Source organism: Mobula birostris, chromosome 4 (genome assembly GCF_030028105.1).
Source record: "Mobula birostris isolate sMobBir1 chromosome 4, sMobBir1.hap1, whole genome shotgun sequence".
Taxonomy (NCBI): domain Eukaryota; kingdom Metazoa; phylum Chordata; class Chondrichthyes; order Myliobatiformes; family Myliobatidae; genus Mobula; species Mobula birostris.
The window spans coordinates 19,789,413-19,809,286 of record NC_092373.1 but is presented as its reverse complement, the minus strand read 5'-3'; the positions used below and the strand labels follow the sequence as shown (position 1 = coordinate 19,809,286).

At 40.6% G+C, this 19,874-nt stretch overlaps 1 protein-coding gene across 4 annotated transcripts in view; it reads left to right on the top strand.

Moving 5' to 3' along the window:
* Nucleotides 1-19,874, top strand: part of rnf13 (ring finger protein 13) — a 264,442-nt gene that overhangs the window by 201,395 nt on the left and 43,173 nt on the right. For all 4 annotated transcript variants that reach the window (XM_072254984.1, XM_072254985.1, XM_072254986.1 and 1 more), the window contains one exon: nucleotides 3,385-3,478. In XM_072254984.1, the coding sequence (XP_072111085.1) occupies nucleotides 3,385-3,478 (94 nt within the window). The remainder of the gene's footprint in view (nucleotides 1-3,384; nucleotides 3,479-19,874) is intronic.

Sequence of the window (19,874 nt, the reverse complement as noted above, 5' to 3'; positions counted from 1 at the left end):
GACAGGGAATGAGGAAAGGTGTAGCTGACTCGTATCATTTCCTCGCGGCCCGGTAGCACATGCTTTGCGGCCCGGTGGTTGGGGACTGCTAAGATAGAAGATCAGGTAGTTTTTAAAAACCTACAGAGAGCAACTAAAATAATCATATGGAGGGAAAACATGCATTGTGAAAGCAAGCTAGCAAACAATTTCAAAGTGGATAGTGAAAGGTTTTTCAAGTATATATAAAAAAATAAGAGAGATGAGAGTGGATATAGTTCTGCTAGAAAATGAGGCTGGAGAAATAATAACAGGAGGACAAGGAAATTGCAGATGAACTAAATGAGTATTTTTCATCAGTCTTCACTGTAGAAGACACTTACCAGTGTGCCAGATGTTGAAGGGTGTGAGGGAAGAGAAGTGAGTGTAGTTACTATTACAAGGGAGAAGATACTCAAAAAGCTGAAAGACTTAAGGGTACGTAAGTTTTCCTGACCAGATGAACTCCTCCCTAGGGTTATGAAAGTGGTGGTGGTAGAGATTGTGGAGGCATTAGTAATGACCTTTCAAAAATCATTGGACTCTGACATGGATTCAGAGGACGAGAAAATTGCAAATGTCACTCCACTCTTTAAGAAAGGAAATTATACACCAGTTATCCTGCCCTCAATGGTTGGGAAGATGTTGGAGTCAATTGTTAAGGATGGGGTTATGGAGTACTTGGTGATACAGGACAACAAAAGGACAAAATCAGCATGGTGTCCTTGAGGGAAAATCTTCCCTGATGAACCAGTTGGAATTTGTTGAGGAGATTACATGTACGATAGACAAAGGGGATGCAGTGGATGTTGTATATTTGGACTTTCAGAAGGTCTTTGACAAGGTGCCATACATGAGGCTGCTTACCAAGTTAAGAGCCCATGGTATTACAGGAAAGTTACTGGCATAGTTAGTGGCTGCCAAAGACTAGTGTTGTTCCACAGTAGTTGGTGTTGGGACAGGTTCTTTTCGTGCTGTATATCAATGATTTAGATGATGATTCTTGTATGGTGGTGAAACATTTACTAATGGCTTGCCAAGATTCAACTTAACCCAACCATCAACCACCAAGCTACACAATTTCTGAATTATTTTCAACAACTTTGGGTGTCAAACGCTCAGAAGTGCTCGCCATTAAGAGAACTTCGCCTGCAGGCAAGCCTCCACACGGGAGCAACCTTTCTTTCACAAATGCTTAAGGTGAAATATACTACCACGAACAATCAACTGATTGATAAGTATATAAAGGCCAAGCATTCAGAGGACACGGCAGAAGTGAACAGTGCACCGATGATGTCTTTTATTGTGGTGATGAAACATTTGCAAATGAATTACCAAAATCAGAGAACAATTCAACGCAACCATTAATCCAGACAATTGTGAAGTAATGAATTTTGGGATGGCAAATTTCTATCAGGACTGCACTTGACCCGAAATGGGAGTGTATGGGCCATGGCAGCCAAAGCTCAAACTGGGCATGGCACCTGATGATGATGATGACGGTAAGTAGAAGGGACCTCAGGAGTGTTGATACACAGAGGGCTTTTGAGATGCAACTTCATTGCTCCCTGAAAATGGTGACCCAGGTAGGTAGGGTAAAGGAAAAAAAGCATGTGGCATGCTTGTCTTCATAGTCTGAGGCATTGAGCGTAAGAGTTAGTATGTTCTGTTGTAGCTACAGAAATCAATGGTCAGACTGTATTGTGTACAGTTCTAGTCACCACCCTACAGGAAGGATGTGAGAGCTTTCAAAAAAGTGCAGAAGAGATTCAACAGGATGTTGCCTGGAATGGAGGGTTTTACTTATAAGGAGAAGTAGGATAAACTGGGTTAATTCTCACTGCTGAGGTTGACCCTAGAGGTTTATAAAATTGAGGGATATAGATAGGATAGATAGCCTTTTTCCCAGGGTTTCCCAGGGTTTGGGAGTCTGAAGCTAGAAGGCATATCTTTAAGATAAGAGGGGAGAACTTTTAATGGAGATCTGAGTCAGATGCAATTATATACACTTGAAAGACAGTTTGACTGAACTGTAAATAGGTCAGGCATGGAGGGATACAGACGTTATGAATGCACATTGGTTTGATGTAGATGACAAAAAGGGTTGGCATTGATATGATGGGCTGAAGGGCTTATTTCTTAGCTAAATGACTCTTTTTGCTTTTTAAAAAGAACAAATGGCTATTCCTGATTAGTAAGCATTTTCCTTAAAAAAATTGTTCAAGATATTAAAAGACAATAATAAACTGTAGTTTATTACCCTTAGAGAGCTATTCTAGAGAACAGTTCCCCTTTCATAATAATAAACACTATTATTGGACATTACTGATTTATGTCAATGTCATGTGGCTTTTTTTTGTCTAAATGTGCAGCAATTTTTAATTTTTGCTGAATGAGTCAAGATTTCATTCTCAAGCCTCAAGCCTTGCTTGAATCCAAATGTCTGTGACACATGGGAAGACAGCTCTGTAGCCGTATTGACTGAAATTTCAGTTTATCGTCTTAGCGAACTTGTCTGTTTTCTATTTGTTGAATGCATGAGCACCTACTTAACTGTAGTGCCTTAAATGTTTTGAGCTAACATTGCATGCAGTACATTTGATACATTGACTATATCAGTAATCAATCTATGTCCAAGATTTGCTATCAGTGGAAAGTAGTCACTTCTTGATTTCCTGTATTCTCTTTTTAACGGCTTTCTATTCTCCAACCATTATAGAATCCTTCCATGCCAATTTCCTTTGCATTATTGTACCTTGTACATTGATCCACAATCTCAATTATTCCATTAACCAGCTTGCATAATATTGTCCATAACCCATCAAATCTACAGCTCATCCTGCACTGACTTTGTGTTCCACCTGCAATCAACAATGAGTAACTGAACCTTAAGTTACTGGATGAGTCTTTGCATTCTCTTTGTACCCATCTTTTGAGCATTTCACTTGCTCATAGTTTAGCACATAATTGCCAGATTTAATTTGCGAGCCCTTGCTTCCGGCTTGTGTTGGAAATAGTACACCAGTATAAGAAGGCCTGACTCCCTGCACCCCCCCCCCCCCCACAATCTAAGCGTTGACTCATAGTATTGGGGAAGAGCAATTATAAAAACAATTCTATTCTCATGCAATATCTGTGGGTTTCCAATATGTTTAAATTGGCTGTCATAATTTATGCATTATTAAAAAAAAACTCAATTTGAGCTACTAAAGCACTGCTGTTATTTGAATGTGAACACTACTTGGGTGTTATCGATTGCCAGAATGGGAATCATAAATGGACAAGAAGTAGGTTTATTGTAGGTGTACATTTAATATAGAATAAGTGAATGTCTCAAAATTGGTACACTGTTTTTCTACTTCCTAGATTTCAAAATTTATTCAAGATAGACACAGGGCAAGAAGAAACAGGTTGCGTAAAGATCAGCTGAAGAAGCTACCAGTACACAAATTCAAAAAGGGTAAGTGGTCCTCATTTTTAATCAGTTTGAAATATTCATATATGTAATTTGTAACAAATTGCAAGTGATGTTTATATGAACAATGTTGTGAACTTGGATTTCTGTCTCCACTCATTTGGAAATTTTACCTAACAAGAGCTGTCCTTGATAAGAAATATGTGTGATGTGGCCTGTGATTCAGTGCTACTCTAGTGAAACGTTCAGCATGTGCTTTTGATGCTTAAAGATGCGTTCAAATTGGAGAGGATGGGTGTTATAAATTTACATAGAATAGGCCAGAGCACTGTCACGTATCAAGTGACCATGGAAGAAATAACACTTTGTGAATAATTAGATGAATGGTTACAATGGCAAAAATTGGGAGGGGGAAGAATTATGAGATTGGAAGAAGGTATGATGCAGATTGAGGCTCCTTAGTGGCCTCATGAAGAAAAAGTAAGGACGTATAGAAGGCTTTAGACGAAGCGTTCCCAACCTGTGGTCCAGGGACCCTGCAGTTAATGGTAGGGGTCCATGGCATCAAAAAGGTTGTGAACCCTTGCTTTAGACTGAAACAGCTTTAAAAGATGCAAGACAATGGGAAGTGTATGGGGCAGTAGCTACTGTGGGTGGAAACAATATTGTGGAATGAAAGGAGACTAGGATGGAAAAAAAGGAAGGCAACTGAGACTAAAGCATGTACTGCTTTGATCATTAATTGCTTTGATTCTGTTATCGTATGTAATGTTTTACATTTTTTTTCCAAGTCAATATAGTGTACCACATAATTGAAATTCTATCTGGAAAGTATAACATCATCTGTTTGCATTTCATCTTTAACTGTGGTGATTAATTTTTGGTGGGATGATTTCACATTCGGAGCATTGGTTTAGTCTAAACATTAAGTTTTAACATGATAGGGCATTCTACTTTAGAATGTGACGCCTGAAGGCTGTTTTATAATGTATGACAAAATCTTTATGCCTGCTGGAGCACACTTTTATTTGTCCTGAGGGAATTGTGCTGCCATTGTGGTTTTAATTACCAGTCCTAGAAAAGTTACCAGAGCCCAGGTACTTTTAGAAGCCAACAGAATGTCCAGTCCTTTTCATGGATTCTCCATCAGTGCCAAAACTGTTGAAAACGGTAGAATTTCTGATTTTTAATAATCATACAAAGGCATGATTAGAATTCAAATATTTTCAAAGTTCAAAGTAAATGTATTTTCAAAGTATATGTACATTACCATATACTACCCCAAGATTCATTTTCTTATAGACATTCAGTGTGGAACAAAGAAACACAATAGAATTAATGAAAAACTATACACAAACAACTGACAACCAATATGCAAGAAAGAAACAATACAAATAAAAAAAAATTAAGTAAAAAAAATAATACGGAGAACATGAGTTGTAGTCTTTGAAATTGAGTCGATAGGTTGTGGGACTAGTTCAGTGTTGTGTGGCGAGTGAAATTATCCACGCTGGTTCAGGAGCCTGATGGTAGAACGGCAATAACTGTTCCTGAACCTGGTGGTGTGGGATCAAAGCCTTCTGTATCTCCCAGTGAGAAGAGAGAATGACCTGGATGGTGTTGTCCTTGATGGGTGCGCTTTTCTTGTGGCAAATAAAATGGAACACATTTTATTAAACTATTTTAATGATTGTTTTGACTACCTGAAGTGCTTTAGGCATCTGTAGTCACACTTAATATGAACATGCACTGTAAAGTGGCAACTTGATAAGATGTGGCTATTCCTTTACAGAAGGCTCTTGGAAATCAATCCCCAAGAGTATTAGAGTATCACGTGACTGATGGCCTTGTATTGTTGCAGTCCTTCCGTGTGGCTGTTTCAACTTTCCAGTGATCACTTTGAATTTGTTTTCAGTTGTTAGTTTCTTGTGATGTCACAACACAGTATTATTTTTGCACAGTATGTCTTCTTTTGCAGATTGATTGTTAGTATCTGTAGCTTTTCATAAAATTCTATTGTATTTATTTCTTCCCTGTTAATGTCTGCAAGAAAATGAATCTCAAGATCGTATATGTTAATATATCAAGTCACTTTTTATTGTCATTTCGACCATAACTGTGGTACAGTACACGGTAAAAACAAGACAATGTTTTTCAGGACCATGGTGCTACATGAAACAATACAAAAACTACACTGAACTACGTAAAACAACACAAAACTACATTAGACTACAGACCTACCCAGGACTGCATGAAGTGCACAAAACAGTGCAGGCATTACAATAAATAATAAACAAGACAATAGGCACAGTAGAGGGCAGTAGGTTGGTGTCAGTCCAGGCTCTGGGTATTGAGGAGTCTGATGGCTTGGGGGAAGAAACTGTTACATAGTCTGGTCATGAGAGCCCGAATACTTTGGTGCCTTCTGCCAGATGGCAGAAGGGAGAAGAGTTTGTATGAGGGGTGCGTGGGGTCCTTCATAATGCTGTTTGCTTTGCGGATGCAGAGTGCAGTGTAAATGTCTGTAATGGCGGGAAGAGAGAACCCGATGATCTTCTCAGCTGACCTCACTATCCTCTGCAGGGTCTTGTGATCCGAGATGGTGCAATTTCCGAACCAGGCAGTGATGCAGCTGCTCAGGATGCTCTCAATACAACCTCTGTAGAATGTGGTGAGGATAGGGGGTGGGAGATGGACTTTTCTCAGTCTTCACAGAAAGTAGAGATGCTGCTGGGCTTTCTTTGCTATGGAGCTGGTGTTGAGGGACCAGGTGAGATTCTCCACCAGGTGAACACCAAGAAATTTTGTGCTCTTAACGATCTTTTGTGTTCTATGTAGGAGTTGTTGGATGTTCAGCGGAGAGTAGTCGTTCCGTGTCCTCCTAAAGTCAACAACCATCTCTTTTGTTTTGTTCACATTCAGAGACAGGTTGTTGGCTCTGCAGCAGTCCGTTAGCTGCAGCAGCTCTTCTCTGTATACTGACTCATTGTTGATACGTACTTTGATAATAAATTGACTTTGAAGCTTTTGAAATTTGAAGAGATCCTAGTGAAACTGGAGTCGATGGGAATTCTGGGGGGGATAAAGGTTAATTGAATGGAATCGTATGGAAAACAAAGCAAAATGACTTAAATTGTTGGAGCTCAGTTATCTTAGCCTTAAGTCATTCGTGCAACAGATGCTCAAAGTAGCAGTCTAAGATGTGCCTTAAACAGGTTTAATGATCCTCCCTTATCATAAGGTTAGGAAGTGGTCATTTGAATACAATTGAACAATGTGGGAATCCATTGGGATATCCTCATATTTATAAGATAGTCTTTACCTATTTGCAAATCTTGGACAGCATTCTAGTATGGGTGATGAATAAGATGCAAGTGAGATCCAAGACCAAGAAATTGTTTTCATCAAGAGAATCAATCACACCTTGGCATTCCATGGTATTGCCATTGCTAAATCATTCAACAACATCATTTTAGGATCACGATTCACGAGAAATCTAATTTAAAAATTATGCAAGGAGTTGGTCCTTGGATATCCTATAGTGAGTGACTGACCTACTGGCTCCCTATAATCCACTATCCATCACTCACAAGTCAGATGTGATGGAATACTCTTTAAATACCTGGATATGCAACTTCAACATGTAGCTTGACACCATATACATCAAAATATTCAGATGCCTAGCAGTCCATCCACCACGTTTGCTCATACTTTGTGGTTGCAATGTATATATAAAAAGAAAAGCAGCAATTCACCAAACCCACAAACCACCACCAAAAAACACAATGGTAGCAGCCAAATAGGAAAACATCACCACTTACAGGTTGCCCGACAAGACACACTAATTTGGATCCATACTGCTGTTATTCATGATCATAGAATCACAATCCTTGAACACTCCCTACTCAACAGGTCAGGAGTGCAGTGATTCATGAAGGCAGCTTATCACCACCTTCTAAAAGACAATCAGAAATACGCATCAAATGTTAGCATTGACCCCAATATTGGTATTCTGTGTCCAAATAAAGAATAGCAGTTTGATTTTTTTTTAAAAAAAGGTGAAGCTAAGTTCTCAAGCACGAGAAAATCTGCAGATGCTGGAAATTCAAGCAACACACACAAAATGCTGGTGGAACGCAGCAGGCCAGGCAGCATCTATAGGAAGAAGTACAATCGACATTTTGGGCCGAGACCCTTCGTCGACTGTACTTCTTCCTATAGATGCTGCCTGGCCTGCCGTGTTTCACCAGAATTTTGTGTGTGTTGTTAAAACTAAGTTCTACTTAGCCTTTGAAACAAATTTAACATTAAGATATCTCTACAACAAAATTAAATACCATACGCCGGAAATTGCTAATACAGTAATCTGGTTACTACATATTGGTATTGTCTGAAGATGGAAGATGTCCTTGGTGCAAAGGGGGTGTTGAGCAAGGTGATCTCTAGTCTTTTATGACTCTGTTCTGTAATTAGATGTTGAGTGGGCTGTTTGCTCATTTTCATCTTTATTTATAGTGACAGTTTCAGGGGAAATTAGAGTGTTATCTATATTGCTGTGGGTCCAAAGTGACATGCAGTGCAAACTGACTGCTAAGACCATAAAACATGGGAGCATTAGGCCATTCAGGTCTTTGAGTCTGCTCCACCATTCCATCATGGTTGATTTATTGTCCTTCTCAACCCCATTCTCATGTCTTTTCCCTGTAACCTTTGATGCCCAGACTAATCAAGAACCTATCAATCTCCATTTTAAATATATCCAGTAACTTGACCTCCACAACCATCTGTGGCAGTGAATTCCACAGATTCAGCACCCTCTGGCTAAAGAAGTTCCTCCTCTTCTCTGTTCTCAAAGGGACATCCTTCCGTTCTGAAGCTGTGCTCTGTAAAGCACATTAGTAAATGGTGTTTTGTTTCCCCCTTTTATGACTGTATTTAGTACCCTGTTCATTGTTATGGGTGCTGGATTTTGCTAAATTTTCTGATGATGTGGAATTTGCAACTTGCCTTTGAACTATTGATTCAATTCTCTGGAAAACTAATCTGGTGATGTTGGCCACCACACATTTATTCTCTGGTTGCTTGAAGACCAGTTGCTGAGGGCTTATTTTCAAACTTCGCTCAACCTAGTGTTTCATTGCAATAATTGACTGTAAGATCTTTGAAATGTACAGATATCAAAGTATCAAAATTTTAATTTATTTTACCCAACTCCTTCGAACCCCTCATCCCAGCCCTTAACCCTTAAACAGTGGAAGAGACTGGAATATTTGCTTTGTGTACACAGATAAATATGTAATTTATAATGATGCAGGTGGCAATTTAAGATTATCAATAATTTGGCAAATATTTGGTTAGTTTTCTATATTTTATCTCCTCTGTATGCTGTTTTAATGATATACTAGATCTTTGTTTGGTGCCAGTTGCCTTCAAGCTTTCATACAGTCTCACTTTTCTAAAGCTAATAAGATCTGGAAGCTAAGGAGTGCTCTGCTTATTAACCCTTTGATTAAGATGCAAAGTTCAGGGATTTTTGAACCTCCTTCAGCTTAAATATCAGTAAATGTTGCAAACTTAATTTCTTATCCAGAACAAGATATTTTTGTCTTTTGTCTTCAACTTAGTAGAAACTGCTTGTCACAGCAGCTTCTACAAAGTTCAAAGTAAGTTTATTATCAAGTGTATATATATGTTGCCATTTATATAACCTTGAGATTCATTTTCTTGCAGGCATTTAAATGAAAATAAAGAAATACAATAGGATTGATGAAAAAACATTCATAAATTAACAATTAAACTAACAACCAACTTACAAAGGAAGACAAACTGTGCAAATAAATAGAGAACGGGTTGGAAAAATGCCTTTGAAAGTGAGCCTGTAGGTCATAGAATCAGTTCACTGTAAGTTGCCCAGCATGACTGCAAAAATGTTTAATCATACTACCCTGTTGTAGTTCTTGCTCTACGCATCCTTCCTCACAAGAAAATGAAAGGGAGAAAATACATTGGTATCAAAATCGGCTAGAACTCGAGTGAGGCTGAGGGAGTGGCGTTTTCAGGATGCAGTTGCATATGCTCTCATGTGCTCTCAGGTGGACTTAAATCATATTGCTGTATTTTGAAAAGAAACAGGGAGGTTATCCCCAGTGAATTGGCCTATACTTAACCCTTGATTAACTTTGGCTGCCACGTTTTGTCAGTTAGCACAGCTCATAAAGCACTCAATTGCTGCAAGGTTCTATCGGACATCCTGCCCTGCAAAAACTCATTTCAGGGAGGTAGCACCATCAATTTGCGGGAGACTTCCGGGAGAGGTGGGATGTCTGCAATAGAGTAGCTCCTTAGCAGCTGGCCAGCTAGTTTAAATAACGTTAGCTATGCTAATGAACGAATGACACCTGTTAACCTCACCTCAACATGTCTTTTACAGTCTTAACCCACCGTGGGCAATAGAAAAGTCACTGTTGCAAACAGTGCAGCGAGCAACACTGTCATTATTTTTGACCCCTATTAGGCAGGGGTACACTTTAGTGTAGTCTGGGGTGATGTACGTTTTATATATTTTTTTGGAACACTCTACCACTCTGAGTTTTTTTGGAACTCTCTTGCTCTCTCTCACTCACGCTTGCTCTCTCGCTCGTCACTCTCACTCATGCTCGCTTTCTTGCTCTCTCTCACGCTTGCTTTCTCGCTCTCGTGCTTGCTTTCTTGCTCGCTCTCTCTCGCGCTTGCTTTCTCGCTCTCTCTCGTGCTTGCTTTCTCGCTCTCTCACGCTTGCTTTCTCGGTCTTGCTCTCGCTCTCTCGCACTTGCTTTCTCGCTCTCACTCTTTCTCGCGCTTGCTTTCTCGCTCTCTCGCTTGCTTTGTAGCTCTCTCGTGCGCACGCTCTCTCGCTCTCACTCTCGCGCTTGCTTTCTCGCTCTCACGCTTGCTTTCTCACTCTTGCTCTCTCACGCTTGCTTTCTCACGCTCGCTTTCTTGCTCTTGCACTCGCTCTCTCGTGCGCGTTGTCTCATGCTCGCTCTCGAAAAAATCAATTTCCGGGACATTGTATATAATTTGCGGGCATCAGGGAGGCACTATTAATTTGTGGGGGACTCCCGGAACTTCCAGGAGAGGTGGGATGTCTGCTCCCACCCACACACAGACAGTCCTCTAACTCCAGGGCAGGCCTCTGGCCCTCCAGTTTTCAGGCTTGGCCATTAGACTTTAACTTCCAATTGACCTTTGGCTTTGATCTTCAGTATCGACCCCCAGATCGTGGACCTTGAACTCCAGGTGTGATTCTCACCTGTGCTTGTATCTCCTATTCATACAGACATCCAGTCCCAGAACCCACCAATGGATATCCTTCGTTACCCTTGCAATTCGTTGACCTTCGCACATTGGTGGAGGCCTGCACTCTGGATGGCGTTTGTCACCTGTCCATGTCGCTGGCTTTCGAATGCAGAGTGAAGGCCTAGGGCTTTAGCTGTCTTTCGTCCCATGTCTACACTGTTGGCCTTCGAGTGCAGAGCGGATAACCCTGTTTCTAAACTCTAAATCCCCTACATCGCTGTCTCCAAACCCTAAACTGGCCCCGAACTCCCCTCTCTGTCCTGCTGACTCAGCTTGCAGCTGACTCGAAAGTAGACATGTGATTCTATCATGAATCCTACGTGAACTCAGAGTTTAAAAACGGTGCACAAGTGTTTGATTAATGCTTGTGTAGGATGTGACCTTGAATGCTACTGTTACTGTTGCTGCCAACAAGAAGAGTCTGCCTTAATGAAATGGAGCCTGTTGCGGCTGTATTGAACTGTGCAGCGCAGTGTTCAACCACAATTATTGAGCTGAGTCAACAAAACTTAGTATTGAAGAACATTTTAATTCGGCAAACAAAATTGTCCAGAATATACACTTAGCCAATTCTGGTCTGATTTTATTGAATGTGCTGCATCCTGGAATTGTTTAAGGATTAAAACCTCTTTGCCTGCAGTGAGATTTCATCATGGAATAATGCAGTGTTTTGGACACTTTTGGTTTGGAATAAACTTTTGCATATTGGTTGCTTATCAGTCTTTTTGTGTGTAGTTTTTCATTTATTCTTTTGTATTTCTTTGTCCTACTGTAAATGCTTACAAGAAAATGAATCACAGGGTAGTGTATATGGTGATATCTACCTACTTTGATAAAATATTTACTTTGAACTTTGAATCGATCTGACAATCTGTTTACTGTCCTTGATAACAAGGAAGATCAATACTCATAACTGGGTTTTTGGGGTGGATTGATTGATTTAAAAGTTTGTATTCAATAGGGGTTTTGCAATATTTATTGCATGTGCTGGGCAAAAGTTTGGGTGGCTGGAGCTGATTCTCCCTGGTAGAATAGCACTGCTCAACTTACTGCATTAATTTGTTATCACTATAGTTATAACTAAGCTTTTATAGATGGCCAGCTGGAACTAGGCATCTGTTCTCATCTACAAAGAATAGCAAGGTTCTCTGATGGACCAGCATGCTAGTGACAATACAATCGAGCTGTAATTTAATCTCATTCAAGTTCTCCCTCTAACCCTGTCTTAAAATAAGCTTGCCAACGTAGCAGTGTGTGCAGTTTATCTTGATGAGGAAGATTTATCAATGTAACTTCAAAGTTCAGAGTACTACTACTACTACAGGTCCACAATCCTTTATCGGAAATCCTTAAAGCCAGTTGCATTTCGGAATTCTGAACTTTTCAGATTTCAGACTCCCCCCCGCCCCCCCCCCCCGCCCGATACCAAAAAACACATATGCTCAAGTCCCTTATTTAACCTGTCTCAGTGCGGTGGACTTCAGGACCCGGCGGCGCACCAAACCTACACACATCCTCCGGCATACTTTAAATCATCTCTGGATTACTTATAATACCTAATACAATGTAAATGCTATGTAAGTAATTGTTATACTGTATTGTTTAGGGAATAATGACAAGAAATTTTATTTCCAACAAAAACATTCAATAAAACATAAAAATATACAGCTTCAAACGAACTGAATCAAACAGATGGTAAATGACTTACTGGAATAAATGTAGAACGTCACTGTCACTATAAAACTTCAGTAACTTGTTTTTCTGTTTATTTAAATCATATACAGTGGTAGTTCCGACACTATTTTCTTCAGTAAGACGCCGCACAGACACACCACGATCAAGCTTCTGCAATAACTCCACTTTCAGCGTTATTGATAATGATAGATGCTTCCTTCTCTTTTTCTCATTGTTACCCATTAGGGGTATCTGCAGCTCTTTTTGACACTTTCACAGTGAAATTAAACACAAAGTCAACAGTGAACACAAAATATCAGCAAACACGTATAACCAGTACGAGCGCTGAGCCACAACTGTCGACAGGCGACCTCTGCTAGTGCTGCCACGTCACACCTGAGTGACGTCAGCTGTTGGTGAAAAAATCTTTGGTTTTCAGAGCATTTTGGATTTCAGAATTTTAGATAAAGGAATGTGCACCACCACCACCACACTGCTTCCCCCCTCCCCACTATTACTACTACTACTACTACTCATCCCCCTTTCCTCTTCCTCCTGCCATCTCAGGCACAATGACAGACTCTCCACTTCTCCCTCTCCCTCATCAGTGTGTTCAGTTCATCTACATTAACCGCGCTGCTGTCTTCTAGGAGCGTGTTGACCATAGTCTTGGGAGGGCGCCCAGGGTTCATCCTCCCATGCTTGGGCTCCCGTATGATGACTTAAGTTGGCAGGTAGCTCGGGGTGGCGTAGGCAGTGCCCCGCTAGTTGCAGTCTTCTCGCCTCGATTTTAATGGTGAGCATTGGTGGTTGTCATAGAGCTCGACGTTCGTCATGTGCTATTGCCAACTCACATCAAGAGCCATCCGGAGCATTCGTGTATACCAACCATCTAGAGACTTTTGCATACTCTTGGTGAGAGTCCACGTCTCGCATCCGTATGTGAGAATGGATTCTATGACTGCTATAAAGATCCTCTTTTTAAGCCCTCTAGTCAGGTTCGACTTCCAGGTTTCTTTCATGTCATTCATAGCCCTCCACGCCAGCGCCTTCTGTATCCTTATGTCCTTCTCCAAACTCATCATTCTTGACCCGAGGTACTTGAAGTCAAGGACTTTCTTAATGGTATCATTCTTTACTGCCTTGAGAGTACCTTGGTTGCAGTTAAACGCCATGTACCCTTGTCTTTTTAGCATTTAGGTGAAGTCCAACTTTATTGCATTCAATTTCCACTTTTGTCGGTAGCTGCTGTGCTTCCTCCATCTGGTCAGAGAGCAGGACGATGTCATCTGCAAAATCGAGATCTGTGAGTGTAATTGGTCTGACCCTTTTGGTTCGGCCTGGTTTTATGGTAAAACCGAGCTCTTTGGTAGCTTGACGCAGAGCGTAATCGAGGACAATTATAAAGATGTAGAGTGCCAGAGTGTCTCCTTGCAGCACACCAGCTAGGAGCTCGAACACTGCTGTTTCTCCATCTGGTGATACAACTTTCGCCATGGTTTTGGTATAGCTGGACTCTATTGCTCTCAGCAGACGGTCTGGCACTCCGTAAGCTTTCAGGATCTTCAGCATTTTATCTCGGTGAATGGAGTCAAAAGCTTTGTGAAAATCGATGTAAGTAAGCACGGCTGGTGGGTTGTTGTTCTTGACTTCCTCGAAGATTCTTCAGAGAGCCAGTATTTGCATTACTGTTGTGTGCTTCTGCGGAAAACCATTCTGATTGAATCTTAGCGTAGGGTCAATGGCGGTGCGAATCCTGTTCAAGATCATCCAATTGTATAGCTTTGCTAAGATGCAGGTCAAGCTGATACCGCGGTAGTTATCTGTCTTCGTGAGGGATCCAGACGTGAGGACTGGGATAATGTTTGAGAGTGACCACTGTTCTGGTTTGTCGTCTTTCATCAGTGCCATATTACATATGTCCAGCAAGATGTCAAACAGGTCGCAGTTCTTCAGGATATCTGGTGGTATCCCATCTGGTCCAGCGCTCCTGCCCTGTTTGAGGCATATTTGGCCGCCTTTAGTTTCTCAGTGGTGAATGAGCCATCATCGATGTCGACTTGCATTAGTATCCTGGGTATGTCCTCTTCTTCTTCCGTGATCATTGGAGGGCTGCCCAGCAGGTCCTTAAAGTGGGTAAACCATGTCTGGACACGGTCCTCTGCTGTTTTACCACTTATCTGACCTGATGGGGACTTCTTCCGTCTGCTGATCTCATTGATCATGCTGCCTGTCTTCATTAGCAGCCTCTACCCCCCTAATCCTCTCAGTTAGTTCCTCTTCCTTCAGTCGGTCGTAGGTGGCAAAGAGATTCTTTTTTGCTGTCTTGAACTTCTTGAACTTCTCTTAGCTCTTCTGTTTTGCTCCTTCTAAGTTCGGCATGACAAACATTGACCACACTTCTTGCTGCGGCGACATCAGGATGTTTCAAGATCCGGCTCTTCTTGATTCGCTTCACAGTAGGCAAACTCTTTGTTGCATCTGTGTGTGAGTCTATGAGCTGTTGATAGCGGTCGGTGGCAGTCTCTTCCTCCCCCCTTTCCAGTGGGCCGAAGCGATTTCTCACCTCCACTGTGTACTGGGCTTGAAGAATAGGTTGTGAGGAGAATGCCTTCCGGTCTACCTTCTCCTTGGGACCTGTGGCTTTGGGTTGCCGCAGGCTCAGTCTCACTTGTATTGACACTACTCTGTGGTCAGAACTGACAAAGTTGAAGGTGCTGTAGGCTTCTGTGTTGATCACACAGTTATGCCATTTCGTTCTTACGAGGATGTAGTCAAGCTGTTTCCTGTAGATGGAGGCTCTGTTTTCGTATGTCCACAGTTTACCAGCTCGCTTCTTGAATTGCATGTTGGCAGCAATGAAATTGTGTTCCTGGATGAAATCAACTAGATATTGTCCATTTCTGTTGGTAAAGTCTTGTTATGAGTATGGAACGTCTTCCAGTCCGAACTGGGCATTAAAATCGCCAAGCACAGCCAGGAAGTTATGTGCCGGTACTGAGGTGACAGCTTCGTGAAGTTTACTGTAGAAGGCCTCCACCTCCTTCTCCTCGCTGCAGTCGTGCGGGGAGTAACAGATGATGACAGAGGTCACCGGGTTTCCTTCGAATTCCACAGTAAGGATTCCGTCACTGACTGAGCCTACGCCCCTCAGTGCCTTCTTCGCCTTGCGGTTCAAAGTACATTTATTATCAAAGTATGTATAAATTATACAACCTTGAGATTTGTCTGCTTATAGGCAGCCACAGAACAAGAAGCCCAGAACCCGATTAGAAAAGAACCTAACAACCAACATACAGAGAGAGAAAAAAACAAATCGTGCAAACAATAAGAGCAAGCAACAGCATTCAGAACAAAAGTGAGTCCATAGGAACAAAGCCTGGAGCAGCCAGAGCAGGCCCACAACCTCAGCCTTAGTTCATCACACAACAGGGCAAATCAAAGACACTGCCTCGGCCTCAGTGTAGTGGATAGCAGACTAAAAGTAGTGGAGTTGGCTTGTGAAGATTTGTTGCAAGTTAAATAAGGGAAATATAGAATTCATGAGACTGGCATTTATCAGGGCTTTAATTTCAATCTAAAGTTATTCTGCGCAAGGTTATTGATTTTATGTTTCATAAGTTTTGTGCCTCATACCATTCATGATTAAAGGCATTGTCCACAGGTAAAATAACATTTACCTGTGACATCACGATAGTGTAGCAGTTAGCACGATGCTATTACTGCTTGGGGCATTGGAGTTTGGAATTCAATTTGGGCGCATTCTATAAGGAGTTTGTACGTCAGACATATTGGTTGGTGGGTTCTATTGGTCACTGTAAATTGTCCTGTGATTAGGCTAGTGTTAAATATAGATGGGTTACTCAGCAATGCAACTGATTGGGCCAGAAGGACCTGTTGTGTGCTGTGTCTCTAAATATATTTTTAAAATAAGAACATTTCTAAGCATTTGGTAGTAGTAGTGCGATCATTCAAGTCGAGTGTAGTGTTCTCCAAAGGGTGTTATCTATTGGTGGGTCTTTAGGTGGCTGTAGAGACTGATTTGAGGCCCACATTACCAGAATGTTAGGGTGGATTCCCTTAATGGAGAACGCCTGTGTGTGACTTTGTTTAACTTGAGAAGGCTGATGCTTGGGCAGCAATATGCACTAGGCATTTAGTAGTACAAGACAAACCCATTGAAATTGCACATTATGGACATCTTGCACACTTCAATGAAAGATACACCAAATAGAGCCTAAAGTCACTTTATATCATTTGGACTGTTGACAGGAAATAGTTCTTTTAATGCTTCATTTTCTGCTAGTGTATTTCTCCTTTTAGGTATTTAATTCAAATGTCTTTAGTCCCTTAGGACAGTGGTGTGGAACCTCTTAAGTCTTGTGTACGTGGGTGGCTGCTCTGTCTCTGAATAGACAATTCCAGCATTGATTTGCAAAGACAGATGAAAATCTGAAAATATAAAAATTAATTCTCACATTGTGAGGAAGAATGTATATAATAAAGGTAATTTTTTTTAGCATTCTAAAAAGGTGTGAAATGTGTTTGAGAAAATTCTTTCTAAATATTTGCCTCTATTTTCTATAATAGAGACCAAGGTTGCTACAAAAATATTTCCAGCATATTCTTGGTTTGTAAAATTATTTTTAGGGAACTTCTATCAAGTTGGATAATATTTCAGGAATGTACATGTGTATATTTAAAACAGCCATGTTTGAATGGTGGAGCAGACTCATTGGGTCGAATAGTCAAATTCTGCATCTGTGGTTTATAGTCTGATATTTATCATATTCAAAGATATTAATTGCAGAATGTCACAGAATGTTTGATCTACAGTGTACGTTGGAAAGTTATATATTGTCTTAGGACTTTATTACCTGGCGTGTAGAAGAATGAGGGAGATGTGATAGAGGTATACACAATTATAAGGGTTATAGATAGGATAAATGAAAGTAGGCTTTTTCCACTGAGGTTGGATGAGACTCGAGGTCATGGGTTAAGGGTGAAAGGTGAAATATTTAAGGGGAGCTTCACTCACTGGGTGGTGCGAATTTGAAGCAAAGTAGTGGATACAGGTTTGATTGCAACATTCAAGAGAAATTTGAATAGGTACACGATTGGGAGGGGTATGGAGGGTTATGATCCAGGTGGAGCTGGATAGAATAAGGTTGGCATAGACTAACTGGGCTGAAGAGACGTTCTGTGCTGTAGCACCCTATATCTAACAAAGAATGCATTTTACGTTATTCATATTATCGACCATGCACATTTCTGGATTAAAGTGGGCACGTGATTTGTAGCAGCTCGTGAGCTATTGTATGGAGATGGCCAGTAACTTCAGTGTCTCTCTTTAAATTATTCCAGTTTAAATTTATTTGCATCATATAATTGTAAGCCCCAGTACGCAGTAAGTGGCATTGGACTAGATGGATTAACTTTCATGATGGTCCTCGAATGAGAACGGTTACACTTATGCAATAAAATACAAATAGAAGAACTACTAAAGCAGGTAATGATATGGCTAGAAAATGCATTGCAGATGACCATGTGTTCAAACAATAGAAAAAATTTTGGCGCGTAAGCAGTAGAAATTTAGAGTATTTCTACCCCCAGCATGCAGCAGGTATTTTAAGTCCAAAGTGCATAATTATCTTTCACACACGAAAAAGATCAGCCATCAAACAAAATTTGTTGGACTCCAATCCCTGTATTATTATGCTTGCATGATATCTGTGGTGGAGTATTAGTCAAACTGGCAAGTCAACTGGACATCATGTTCATCCACGTTGCTTCTCCCATCAAGTCCAAAGTGGAAAAATTAATGTTTCACAATTATCTCTGACAGAAGAAGTGGTCATGTACCTCCTGTACCTAATAAAGTGGTCACTGAATGTGTATCCATGGTCTTCTGCTGCTGTAACCCGTCCGCTTCAAAGTTCAACCTGTTGTGTATTCAGAGATGATCTTCTGTACACCACTGTTGTAACATGTAGTTATTTTAGTTACTGTCACCTTCCTGTCAGCTTGAACCAGTCTGGCCATTCTTCTGACTTCTCTCATTAACAAGGCTTTTTCACCTACAGAACTGCCACTCCATGGATTTTTTTTGTTTATCGCATCATTCTGTGTAAACTCTGGAGACTAGTGCATGAAAATTCCAGGCGATTAGCAGTTTGTGAGACGCTCAAACCACCCTGTCAGGCACCAACAATCATTCCACAGTCAAGGTCACTGGGATCACATTTCTATCTAATTCTGATTGGTCTGGGCAACAACTGAACCTCTTGACCATGTTTTTATGCATTGAGTTGCCACATGACTGGCTGATTAGATATTTACATTAACGAGCAGGTGTACCAATGAAGTGACCATTCAGCATATTCTTTTTGTTTGATTTACTTCATTAGCAAGGCTCACATTTATTACTCAGAAATCATAACATTTATTTCTAAGAAATTAATGGTATGTCTACTCCTCTTCAGATGTAATTAAAACAAAATCTCATTTTATGCCCTTCGAGATTAAGATGTTTCCTTCCCCAAAAAACAACACATGGGTTAAAGAAACAGGAGCAAGCTTTGCAGCCCTGGGAACCTGCTCCACTGTTCAAAAAGATCATTGCTGCTCTAATCTGAATTGATCTTGGCTTCATCTTCACTTTCCTGCCTGTTCCCACTAATCCTGCACTAGTCCAAAAATGTGTCTATTTCAGTCACAAATGACTTAAAGGCCTGCAGAGCGCTGGGATAAAGAATTTTGAAGATTTGTAACACATTGAGAGAAGAAATGCCTTTTATATTTTAACATGTTTCCAGTTCAGAGTTCCTCTTGTGGTATCAAATCAGCATCTGAATAAGAAATATGAAATTGTTTTCACAACATCAGCTTTTTATTTCCAGATTTCGAAATTGAATTCGTATTCCCAAATAGCTGTGCTGTTTTTTGAATTTGGCTGAGTCATTAGGTCTGTGATTTCTTTGGCTATTCTTATGACCATTTTAGTACTACTAGATGATGGAAATCAGTGAGGGTTTTAAAAAAAGACATTTTATAGGTCACAGTTCTGAGGAGACATCAGATTGCATTGAGGAAAAGAGAGTTTAAATGAAGTGAGTGTGGGCAGTTGGCACATTTTGTGCGCCACAGTTTCCAAAGAGACATTGGATTGCATAGAAGGAAGGAGAGTTTAAAAGATTTGAGCTGGAGCAGTTGACACATTTTGTTCGCCACAGTCCGCGGAGGGACATTGGATAGTACCTAATTAGGCACCAGGCGAGATCCAATTTTTAAAGTTCAGAAGTACATTAATTATCAAAATATGTATACTTTATACAACTTTGAGATTTGTCTCCTTACCAGGCAGCCACAAATCAAAGAAACCCAGTAGAATCCATTAAAACAAAAGAAGACTGTCAAAGCACCCAATGTG